The sequence below is a fragment of the Haemaphysalis longicornis genome, unplaced genomic scaffold, assembly GCF_048455015.1.
Source record: "Haemaphysalis longicornis isolate Haplotype H1 unplaced genomic scaffold, Haemaphysalis longicornis Haplotype H1 scaffold_3, whole genome shotgun sequence".
NCBI classification, from domain to species: Eukaryota; Metazoa; Arthropoda; class Arachnida; order Ixodida; family Ixodidae; genus Haemaphysalis; species Haemaphysalis longicornis.
In genome coordinates, this window is record NW_027526335.1 from 169,726,554 (window position 1) to 169,739,625 (window position 13,072).

General features: G+C 47.8%; 1 protein-coding gene across 1 annotated transcript in view; it reads left to right on the forward strand.

Moving 5' to 3' along the window:
* Positions 1 to 13,072, forward strand: part of LOC144175688 (Na(+)/citrate cotransporter-like) — an 88,108-nt gene that overhangs the window by 23,975 nt on the left and 51,061 nt on the right. Inside the window, exon 3 of the mRNA XM_077704729.1 lies at positions 11,661 to 11,810. Within this exon, the coding sequence (XP_077560855.1) occupies positions 11,661 to 11,810 (150 nt within the window). The remainder of the gene's footprint in view (positions 1 to 11,660; positions 11,811 to 13,072) is intronic.

The following is a 13,072-nucleotide window of genomic DNA, read 5'->3' on the forward strand; positions in this document are numbered from 1 at the left end:
TTGGCGTAGTGCTCACTACGTTCATTGTCTTGAATAGCCGCCAGGCCTCGTTACTTTGTCTCACATCTATTAGCCAGCATACATTGGGGTCGTGCATTACCCAAACAAGCCCCTCTTGGCCAGTACGTTGCTTAGACACGAGCTCCAAGCACAAAGCCAGTAATTCACACATCACTTCACCCCACCAGCCGCTTCCCCGAACCCTGTGGGCGGGCTACGCGGAGGACTGCGCGATCTGTCCGTCCTGTCTTTTTTGCGAATTTTATACTATCACGTAAGCATGACTAACCCTTGAAATTGCTTTGATGATCACGTTAGGTATTTCTAATAGTTGACTAATTGGTGTTAAATGAAATCGATGGGCTGTTTCCCTCATTTTCTTTAAATTCTATTTAGGGCAGTTCAATTGATTGATTGATTGATTGATTGATTGATTGATTGATTGATTGATTGATTGATTGATTGATTGATTGATTGATTGATTGATTGATTGATTGATTGATTGATTGATTGATTGATTGATTGATTGATTGATTGATTGATTGATTGATTGATTGATTGATTGATTGATTGATTGATTGATTGTAGGGGTTTACTGCGCCGACGAAACACAGGCGATGAGGCGCGCCGTAGTGGAGATCTCCGGATTGATTTTGACCAGCTGGGGACCTTTGACGTGCGCCGAAATATTGAACACACGGGCGTTTCGCTTTTTGCCTCCATCAGAAAACCTGCCGCCACAGCCGGGAATTGAACAAGTGTTCTTGAGCTCAGCAGCACCACGCCATAATCACTGCAAAGGTTAAGGCTTGGGCGAGTAGGTGCATGATTACAAAGAGGGGAACAGCGCAACACGGACCAAGCACAAAAAGAAGAAAGCGACAATCACGAGTGCTGCTCGTGCTTGTCACTTTTCTCAGAGCTCGTGATTGTCACTTTCTTCCTCTTGTGTTTGGTCTGTGTTGTGCTGTGCCCCTACTTTTAATCACTGAGCCACAGCAGCGGGTTGGACTTTAAGAATGACCAGCAATTTTTACCTTATCTGGACGAAAACCGTGGTCAATGTAGCTGCGCAGCTGAAATAAAAACATATTTTCTATGACGGCAAAATTACGTTGCTGATCTATACATACCATCTAAGCCATTTGCGCTCCTGTGTTTTAAACTGAACCCAATATTGCGGATTTCGCAAGCCGTATTGCGAAGAATCATTTCAGGGGACGCTGAACGGATAATGCTGTAGAAACAGGGAATGAGCGCCGAATAAGCAAACAACGATGTTTTTGCGAAGTGAGCATGAAAATCACTAACGGTAAGTTCAAAATGGTGGCGATATTTATCAGTAAGATATGTACGTGGCTGGTATGGTGACCGTTTGATTATTCGGCGCAACGTTTTGGGAGCGTTCGGCGTATTTTCACGCGCGAGCGTTATTATGCCCGTTTTTACAATTTGGCCTTGGCTGCTAGCCGTCGGTTATCAGCCGTGCTCATCAAGCGTCCGCAGAAGTCCGTCGTCAGTGGTAACAAGAAACTGCCAACTGAGGCAGCCAGATACGAGCGTTGGCGGTATCAGCAATTCAGAGCGGCAACCTAAGTGTGGAAAGGAAGACAATGGTACCACAGCCGCCACAAAAGAAAGCATCCGCAATTTCAGCAGGCGTCACGCCTGCCCCGCCCCCCGCACTCCCCAAAGTTTGTTTCTGAGCATACACGGTCGCCAGCCGTGCTCGCAACTTACGCCGCCATCAAAGCTTCCTTATGGCTGCCCGCCGACGACCTAAAATGGTTGCGGCGCCGACATTGTGTCACCTAGAATAAAAGGAGGCGAACGAATAACACCACAGTCTCAGACACCGAAGAAAGCTTGCACAGTTACCAGAAGCGAACTAGAACGTTTCCCAACATGAAACAGAGTATATATGACATCTAATTGCAAGAATTTAAAAATATATATAAAAATTATTGCGGTCGTGTCTCTTCCGCAAGCTCTCTATGGCAAACGATAATGGCGGCATGCGGGCAAATTTAAAAACCCTAAAAATCGGCTAGCATGTGATCCCCTAGAGAGGTGGCTGAGCCAATATTAGTCATAAAATTACCCGAAACTTTTGACCACTTAACGCGCATTGTAAAAAGCCTTTACGGGGAAAGTGCAGGAATGGCAGGAAAAATGATAAAACTTGCGCAGGCACTGATCATGAGCCAGATATCCTGCAGCCTGCAGTACCAGACATTACTTACTTGAACTTGGGAAGGCCAAATAAACAACATAATTGGACAACATACAGGGCTGCCCTAAACCTCCTTATTAGATGCGACGCATCTCTTGCTCTCGGGCTTGTCCCTCCTGCGTCGTCGTCGCGACGTCCATCCCACAGTGTAATTCTTACACCGTGGTCCATCCGCATCCCTCCTCCGTTCTTCTCTCCCACAGCTGTGTGCAACACTCTCACTCCGGCTCATTAGCATACCACAGCTGGCGCGCTTGTTTGGCGCGCGCTTCGCTGCGTTAACAACTGCTCTGGTGCGCGCATGCCCGACTCTTCTCCGTTGCCTCCTCTCCTTCAATCGCTGTGAATATAAAGCGGGTATCGCGCCGCGGCGGTTCAGTCAAGCGCTCGCTCTCGCACTGACGTGACCTTGCTTTGACTACTCCGTGCTTGACTTGATTCTTCCGATGAAGACGTGATGGAAGCGACGGTCCCTTCAGTGGGTGGTGTGACACAATTACGCCCATCGTCCCGCGTATAGGAACACCCGCGTGTGACGGAAATGCATCATACACGTTCACAACACGTTTCACGCGATTTAGAGAATCAACCCAACGGAAACACCAATTGAACCCCCCGATGCGTCGCATCACACCAGGGTTCCCTCGCGGGAATATGGGCGTAATTTTTTCGCAATCACTGCAAGGGCCTGTAAATTGTGGATTATAATACCTTTCAAGAAATCCGACAGGCCACTGTCCTAACACAAAAGGCGTGCCTGGGAAAAACAAAATGGGGACCAGTCATGCTCTAAAATATACGCACACCTCCAGAAAAAAATGCTGGACGCCACGATGTATATGCCCCTGACTTTATATCAAGCTCTCCCCCTACTGACAAGTATACATCCAAACTTACGCTAGCACATGCGACAAGCCAGGATCAAATTCCCTTGAGGAAAGCTCCAAAACTATGAAAGCAACAGTACCCGCCGACACCGGGACGTTCAAAAGTACACAGGTAACAATTGCTGCAATGGAGTACCGGGGCAATTACTGTAATTGCATTACTTCCTACACACGAGAATTTAACCCTTTTTGCGATCACCATAGCGGAACTACCGAACAGACGCTTTAACATTACACACGCTCAGCAGGCCATTACCCTCTTGGCTACACGGAGAGTACCTGAACGCTTGAGAACAATTTTCCAATCCACAATGATAAAAGATTACAATGCACTTACACATGAACACAAGTGTCTGGAATGGAGCGACATAGCTGGCAAAGATCCACTCGAACCAGCATACCATTCTCCTTGTTGACCGCGACTATCACACCAGCTTTTGCGGAAAATATGGACGTCCCGTCATCCTACGTTTTAGGTAAACAGCCTAAAGGGATTGCGTAGGCCAATGATAGGTCTCTTCAAACTGCGGCGCCTGAATTTAGTTACAGCAGCGAAGATGGTGAAGTTCTTAAGGATGACATTAATGAGCACTAAAAAATAAAAACAAAGAACGCTCCGCCAGCCCCGGGTGAGCCTCGAACTCACGACGTTCAGAATATGGGACTGATGCGGGGCCTCCTGCGCTACCGAGGCTTTTCTTTGTTACCTTTGCAGAAAACTCAATAACAGTCGAAGAAAAATTAAAAACCACCTGCCAAACTTTGTCTGACGGAAGGACTTAACATAAACATCGAAGGTACACAACTCTTCCAACCTGCCGCGGTGGCTCAGTGGCTAAGGCGTTGCGCGGCTGAGCACAAGGTCACGGGTTCGATTCCCAGCCGCGGCGGCCGCTTTTCTGGTGGAGGCGAAAAGCAAAAACGCCCGTGTGTACGAGATTTCTGCCCACGATAAAGATCCCCAGGTGGCCAAAATTAATCCGGAGCCCTCCACTACGGCGCGCCTCATCGCCTGCGTTGCGTCGGCGCGTTAAACGCTACAATCAATCAATCAATCGACACAACTCTTCCAAAATAGGCAGCCATTCCTGTTCGGGGTCCTGTAACTTGTACACTTCGTAGAGTTGCTTAACATTTGGTGCAAAATATTTGCTCACCGTGAGCGCTTTCGTGTCCGCGTGGCGCACAGCCATTCTGGACCTCCAGTTGGCATGTAACCTCCGTGCCATGATCAAATCATATGGGACATCATCTCCACGGTCAATCGGAGGGAACCGAATGCCATGCGCAGAATTGGGCAGGTCTTTCTTTAACGTTCTCCGTAAGACGTCCCCCCCCCCCTCCCAAAAAACGGCATCCCAGCACTCTCTGAAAACATTCTCCACTGTTTCGGCTGTCGAATACATGTACAAAGGTTAGACCACCCGATACACAGACCCTTCTCCTCCATCCACGTTTTAACTGGCAGCGTTAGTGTGTGTAAGTTAAAGGAGAAAGCTTTCACGGATGCTGGTACTGCAATTTCTTACACGGGATTACACATCCTGCCAAGGACCGCAACTAAATATTTCGCATTTACGTGGTAGCGGGAACAGGATCTCCCTCAAATTGCTTGTCAAGGTTTTTCTCGAAACAGTGGCTAAATATTCTACTGAAAACCGCACCGTAAGAAACCAAAAGGACTCGACCATTTCCTTCATGTAGCCTTTCACGACACCACATTTTTCGTTTACAGAAGAAACGATATACATAGGCAATGCATTTACTAGAGTAATTTGCATGACAGTGCGAAGGCTTTTATCATGTCTACCCCGCAAAAACATAAACTGGTTTACAAGTTGACGAACAATACGTTGCACAGGCCAAGAGAGAGAGACAGAACAATCTTTATTAATGCCTGCAATTAGGAGCGGCCCCGAAGGGGCGAGCCTCTAAGACGCGGCCACGACGTCGTGTCGGCGTGCTGTACTAGCCGCTGCCAGACCACGCACCGCAGGTCCCGGGGTGTGCCCGGATCCCGCAGGCACGATCAAAGGCATCTGGCGTTCGAGGGCTGCCTCCACTTGCTGGACGGCCCGGAGTTGTGAGTCATATGTGGATGATAGCATGCCTTCCGTGATGGTCGGGGGGAGCTGCGTCTGTGTGGCAGCCTCATGCGGGTGCAGGTGACAGTCCCACAGTATGTGGGCCATCGTTGCTCTAGCTGACTCACACACACGGCACACATCAGATTCGTAGATTTCAGGGCACACGTGCACCCCTAGCACCGGGGTCAGGAGAGACCCGGTTTGTAGTTGGCGGTATAGCACCGCTTCTTTCCTTGAAAGTTTAGGGTGAGGCGGGGGTCTCGTCCGTCGATTGTGGCGGTACCATGCCAGGATGTCCCCGTACCTCGTGATGGGGGCACACTCGGGCCAACCCCCCCGTTTCATACTAGGCGGAAAAGGTCACTGTGACTGCAGCGCTCCCACACCCATGGCCAAATGAAGACTGCGAATACTCTGTGCATTCGCCGCATGTGCACCCTTGAACAATAAAGTATTTGCTCCACGTACGACAGCTTTGCAAAAAAAAAAAAACAGGCTGCATAAACAGGTTGCATAATGGGGCACGTGTAAAAACCGACAATGTTCGACCACTAACTTAGTTGTTTCGCGCAATTTAGCCGTTTTGGATTCCGCGTAGTCGCCGCTATTTTGATAGCTATCCAGTGGAACTCCGAGATAACGCGCTGGTGTGCAAGACCAAGATACGTTTTCAAACACAGCTGGTGTTGTCCCCCATCTCCCGCGAAAAAAGCCCGCACATTTCGCCCAATAAACACAGCTGTCAGGAACACTTCAAAACTTCTTCGTTATCGATATGGCTGCACTCACACTCAACTTGTTTTCACAAAAGACCGCCACACCATCCGCGTATATTAGTAACTTCACTTCGCTTGTGCGTAAATGAAAAACACGTACTCTGTTATCACTATTATTCTTAAACAAAAAGGTTGCAAACAAATTCCAAACAGAAGAGGAAATGCGGGACAACCTTGTCGCACAGAAGACAGAACGGGAGTACTTTCCGTGGCGTTCTTATTGTGTATGAGTTGCGTGTAGCAGCCAGAGTACGCCATCCGCACTCCCTGCATGATCGCATCGCCAACATTTATATACTCCAAAATACAAATTGATTTGATTGATTGATTGTAGGGTTTAACGCGCCGACGCAACGCAGGCGATGAGGCGCGCCGTAGTGGAGGGCTCCGGATTAATTTTGACCACCTGGGGATCTTTATCGTGCGCCGCCGAAATCTCGTACACACGGGCGTTTTTGCTTTTCGCCTCCATCAGAAAAGCGACCGCCGCGGCCGGGAATCGAACCCGCGACCTCGTGCTCAGCAGCGCAACGCCTTAGCCACTGAGCCACCGCGGCGGGTCTCCAAAATACATAAAAAAAATATTCTCTTGGCTCACTCGGTCGCACGCTTTCTCAAAATAAATTTGAAGCATGGCAACCCTTTTACAAAACATATCACAACACTGCAGCACACTGCGCGCAACATTAATATTTGTCACTATAGTTCTATTCTTTATGCCACTTGTCGGGTGCGGCCCTACTACAGTTGGTATAACTCTGCGCCGAGATTTTCATAGTTATTTTATGGTGTATACATTTGCCAATGAAATTCGCTGGTATCCAGTAACCGACTTAAGCTTAACATGGTCTTCTGATTTGGGGATGAGGACTTTGTGTGTCCGTGAAAAAGACAGGCTTTTTCACTGCCTTGTACTCGTACGCCTTGTTAAACACCATAAACAATAAGAAAGCTGAAAACCTTTCATAAAACTCCGCCCCAAACCTGTCTTGTCCTGGCTCCTTCCCTAATTTTTACTCCGATATTTCCTTCTCAATTCCACCCAGCGTTATCGGCCGCACTAACTCGCTTTTCGCCTCTTCGTCCAACCGCGGCATGGCGGCAAGAAAGTCCCCCTTGATTCAGTTTTTGGACATGTGGGGTCAACAAATATATGTAATGCTCTTGATAAGCATTTTTTATGTTAATAGAACATGGTGTTGGGCTAGTTGGTTCATGTTTTCAAGGATAAGCCTCAGTCCCTTCTGATCGTTCTGTGTCTTTGTCGAATTTTTGCGCTAAAATTTCCACTTGAAATTTTTGATGTTCTTGTTGTCACGGGTAAGCACGCTTCGACAAAATATTTCCTCGATAACATTGTATCTCACGTGCCGTGCTTCGTATTTTATCGCTTGCATTGTTGGTGCTTCGCCGGCCAAACACACTTCGGCCCTCGCCCTCACGGCCCCTCCCCAATACATTTCTATATCTATGGCTACCAGCGTATTTTTAATGGTTCTGATATCTTCTTTGTATCCACAGGCGTTTCGGTTTCAAGTGTGAACATGTCTTACAGATTATTTCTGAGTGTTTTCCTCTTCTCTATCTTGTCGCTTAAGCGTTGTCCTCTCCATCGTAGCCATTTTGAATTCCTGTTTCAATATCTCCCATTTTTCTCGGCAGCTGCTGATTTTATCGTTTTCTTGTATTGCTGCTGTTTCCTACAACTTGTCGAGTTGCTTATTCTTCGCTGCCGTAACGACTTTTACTTCGTCATTACTGCTATAGGTGTGACCTTCTTTCATTTTTTGGAATTGATAATCATTGGACATCACCTTAGAGCGGTGTACGCTATAACCTGTATTTCTCGTTACGAGCAAATGTTGCCGCGGTTACGGGGCATGCTGGAGTCTTTCTCGTTCCGACCAATTGTTGCAACGGTTACGGCTAAGGCTGGAGTATTTATTTTTTTGGCCAATCTTGGCCAACGTCCCTAGGTGGGTATGCTTGGCTTGACCGCGCTCACGTGCGCGCACTCGCCAATTTCTTGGTATTTTTAACTGCGGACACAACAAATTTGCTAAACAGCTGCCCTTTTAACAGACATTAGCACCGCATTTCCACTTTAATAGGCGGTCGTTTGAAGCGCTTTTTTATGAAGGACTTGAATTGTGTCATAAGTGGTGCTGACTTTCCACTACAATACATATGCAACACCCGCTTGCACACGGGCCATTTCCAAGACAATGAGCTACGTTCGTAGCGTCTCAGGAAGTGCACAGATATATTCGCACAATGCCGGCACAATTGTGGCCCTTCCCGCCATCCCTGCTCTACAAAATTTGAATTAACTATTCTCGAAGCAGCTGCTGACATATTCCTACCCCGACGGCACTTTACGGCACATGTACCCTGGCCTGTATTCTACAAAAAAAGAGAAAAATCAGAGCTACACAAATTACCTGCACCTCTTTCTTTCTTCCGTATAAATTCAACTTTTATGCAGTATGTATTCTCACTGCCCCATTATTCAGTCCCCGGAAACGAATCATGTCAGCCCGTGTTTATTCACACAGGAGGGTCAAAGCCACACGTATACGTACGTCAAGCAGCGCACGAAGGCTGTAAATATGATTGCTGCTTTCAGAAAGCACTATCGTGCACGGGTGACCTGAGGTTCGCTACAACACCTTTTCGCGGTTGTCAATGCACCCTATAATCTCTCTGTTGCCTTAAAAACGTATCGGTGTGAGCTGGCACATTCTCTGTGTAAAAACACCGTTAAGTGGAAGAAAAACCTAAATTTAAATTTAAAGACGTGAAAGCCAAGTACAGGCGCCAATCCTTGTCTATCACGCCCTCCGTCTGGTTTTTCTGCACATAACGGTGGCTTTACTACAAATTCGGTGCGGCTGCGTTCAGTAAACGACGATTTCATTGCTGCCGTTGGAGCGGACGTGGAAGCAGCACCAGATGACTCGGTGTTTCAAAGCAGAAAGAAGTAACAAAAATATTGTGCACTCTGACTCGATGACAAACGCTGGTTAGGCAGTGTGTCTAAAAAATTAGGAGTGGCTTAGCTCGGCTATGCCAGCATATGTGTAGCGTGAGCTAAGGTTCAGCTGGTTATTCTCAGTTTCCTGGTTGTCTAGGATTAGCTTGATTATCACGCTTACTGCTGCTTCAATGACACCGACACGGTATACGCATTACGTGTCACATGTATATTTATCAAGCGACTCCGGCACAGCGTCACCAATCGCCCCAGAGCTGAGCGGGTTCCACAGGCGCACGCCCGTATTGCTTCGACGCACGAGCCATAGGTTCTACAACCGACCACCCATCGCATGATCATCACGTGTGCCGGGCCGCCACGTGCGGAACACAGGTCGGCGAAGAAGGGCGTATGGGGTGTGTGAGAGACGCCTGACAGCGAGCAACGTTCTGTGTGCCGTGTGCTGTCACTGCTCCTCGCGCATGCGGCGCATACTCTCCAGGAGCCACGCGAAACTGCTCAACCTTGGCCAGTGTAGCTCACGCTACAAAACATCTGTTCGCGAGCAAAAGAACCTGCGCCGCAAACTTCCATGCGCTAGCTTTTTTTAAATGCGGAGCATTTCTTAGGCTCACCTGGTCCTCCGTCGTTGATGGCGGCGCCGTCCACACGCTCACTGCGCATGTGCAACTCTCCTCCTTACACCCACAGCTCCGCGATACTACACTATAAAAAAAAGAAATAGTTAGCGGCGCCCGGTTTCGATCCCACGACCCCCTGGTCGCAACGGGAGGTACGTGGTGCTCTTCCCACTATGCTACACACCAGGGACAGGAACAAGTGCTACGAACACGCCTTATGTCCTTGACACATTCAAACTACGTCAAGAAGCTACTGATACAACGAAGGCACGCGAAGCTGAACGTCAACGGAAACGACGAACTGAAAACTTTAGAGGGGGATGCTGAATTTCCCGTGGGAAAGCTGTGGCGGGAAGCGCCACGCGCCTTGCAGCTCAACCAGCCCCGTCCGCAGTGCCTCTGATGCTGATTGTGGCAGGATGCCCCTAGGGATTGGCCAACCAAAGAATCCATCACGAGATAGGTTCGCGTTCAACCACCGTCGTCATCTTCCCGTAGGGGAACCGCCGAAGAAGAAGAAGAACGAGAAGACAAAGCTTCGGAGAGGAGGGCTTTACATTGCTCTCAGCCGGTGCACCAATGTCAACAACCTTTACCTCACCAAAGCTGACGGAGACTACCGATTCTACCACAGCGACAACATCGACAAGAACATGATAGACGAGTTTCGGCGCCTCGAGAACCACCGCCTACTCACCGTAACACAACAGCGCTTGCGTGCCTTTGCCACCGGTGTGAACCCGGACGCGGAATCCCCTCTGGCGCTAGTAAAAACCACATCACTCAACATAACGGCAACACAATGGAACCACATGGAACCGCCACGATGCTTCGCATCCTCATCAGGGTTCCCCACGGGAAGATGGTGTAATTTTTTGTTGTTTTGCATACCATTCCCATGCTATGCTACGCAACGTGAATTGCGAATAAATTACACCGAATTCTCGCTCCACACGTCCAAACTACGCCCTTGGATCATTCGTAAATGCAACCCTAAACTCCTTTCCCATTCCAGTCACGCTGCAATAACTTTTAATCCACGACGACAGCGAGGACGAAGCTGACCATCATGGTGATGATGATTATGCGTTGTTTCTGATGGGTCAGTAAAACGGTGATAAGAAGTCTCATGTTTCGGGAATTGAGTACATATATTCCTTGCGGCTTCTGGTCATTTTCATTATCATCGGCCCAATATTTTAAGTGCGAATGCACTTCTTAAGCGAGCCTGAATCGTCCGCCGCCGTAGTCCGCATAGCAACAGCTGCGGGTGCGCGCGCTCCTCGTCTTCCCTAGCAACGGGGGGAGATGGGCGCGCGCTGCCTGGCCGCTGACATGGCACATACCCACGTGGGGGATTGGCCAGGAATCGGGCGTGAGAAGGGCTAATGCACCCGCTTAAAGGAGTACTGACGGTACTGACACGAAATTTCAAAGCTGAGATCCGCTCTAGCAATCAAGTACAACGACAACACAAATAGGTGTCTGTGAATAAATGCATCTTTCTTTCTTTGTAGTTGTGTGTGTGTGTGTGATCTCTCTTTCGCGAACATTACCGAACCGCGCAAATTCAACTCGTGCATTCGCACTTTCACATTCTTCCCCTCGGGGAAATGCGGGGAATTTTTTGTAATGGCTGCTGGTGAAAAGCAGTCAGTATGAATGTACCTACGGACAAATATTTTCGTGATGTTACGATCACACCAAGTGAATGATCCATAAAAATTACCTCGGGTGCTCACCTCGAAGTTCCTTAACTATGCTGCCTGGTCCATTGCACACGCCGTAACATAAAAAAGTAAGGCCGCACGAAATGCAGACGATTTGACGGAGCAGAGGGCGAAAGGACAGGCGGAGTCCTTTTGTCCTTTCCTCTGGGTGGTTGTTTGAGGTTCGTACAGTTTATGCTATTTGTTAAGATTACCATATTCCCCCAACGTAAAGTATTTCGATAGGACTTTACGTACATGATTTAAAGCAGCCTAGTTCTCAGTTTGGTCGCGTGGGGAAAGAGCAGTTTTCAGCTCGTCTCCTTCTTTCTATCTTCCCACCTCCAAACCAGGCTGGCTGGTACGCCTACGTTCTCCTCTGGATGGCCTTCTACTGGTCCACTGAAGTTATCCCGCTGCCCGCCACGTCACTCATGCCCGTCTTCCTGTTTCCCTTCTTCGGGATTCTTTCTTCGCAGACCGTGGCTTCGTTTTACCTGAACGTGAGTACATATCGGTCATTTTAATTCCACATATTTCTTCGAAGCCGTAGTCTTATGTGGTGCTTAGCGGCTTCGGAACAGCGTATGGATGTGTAGCGACGCTAAGGACGTTCGATGCCTCTGCCTTCACGTGTTCTGGCAGCCTCGGTTCTGGCAGCCTTGATGCCAAGGTAGCCGGTCATGACAGGCTGTAGACGTTCGAGTCACGTCCCGGGGGTTGAAAAGAAGGTCCCCTTGTCCCCATGTAGTCAGAGTGGCTCTGAATACCACCCTCACGCGTCAGATACAGTTCAAGTAAATATAAATACCCCAGAAAGTGAAGGAGAGCACAGTCGCCCTGATAGCCGAATTGGTAAGGCATTCGAGGTGCGGCGAAGCCCTGCGTGGCCTGACCCGCACCTTTCTCGCAGGACGAATCAATACAAGTCATTTCTCTCTCTCTCTCGAGATCAAATCTAAATGCGTGGGTTCGGTCCCCAACGTGGGCGCGTGTTTTTCTTTCCTACTTTCTTTATTACGTATATTTAAAAATGTTACCTTGGCTAACCCTAGTAAAAAAAGAGCCTAACGCCCCTATTCCTCCTTTGGCGTTGTAGACTGCCGACCTATCTTCCTGTATTTCGTCAATGAGCCCGTATTTCCTATCTATGTATATATATATATATATATATATATATATATATATATATATATATATATATATATATATATATATATATATATATATAGGACAGAAAATAAGGGTTGGCAGTCAAGAAAACCTCGGAAAGCAAAGGGGAGGTTGTGGTGGGTCATAGAAAGAGATGAAGAATTTTTATAGTAGAAAAGAAAGTGGTGAAAAAATGCCCGCCGGGTGGGCATTTTTTCACCACTTTTTTTTTCGACTAAAAAAATTCATCTCTTTCTGTGACCCACCACAACCTCCCCTTTGCTTTCCGAGGTTTTCTTGACTGCCAACCCTTATTTTCTGTCTTATTTTCACGGAGCCCCACATTTCCCATTTTTTGATTCGCTATATATATATATATATATATATATACATATCAAGGTTGCAGTCGTCATTGCCAGTGCTATTCGGCTTTTTTTTTTTTTTTTTTTTTTCGAAATATATAATAGGGCCGAATGACGTGTGCTTGTCACGTTTCTTTGATTCATTGATAAATAAGCGAAAATATAAGTCGAGAAAAAATCCGCCGTTTTTCCGGGAGCGGGACTCGAACCCACATCTCCGCATAACCGGTGCGGTGCGTTAACCAATTACG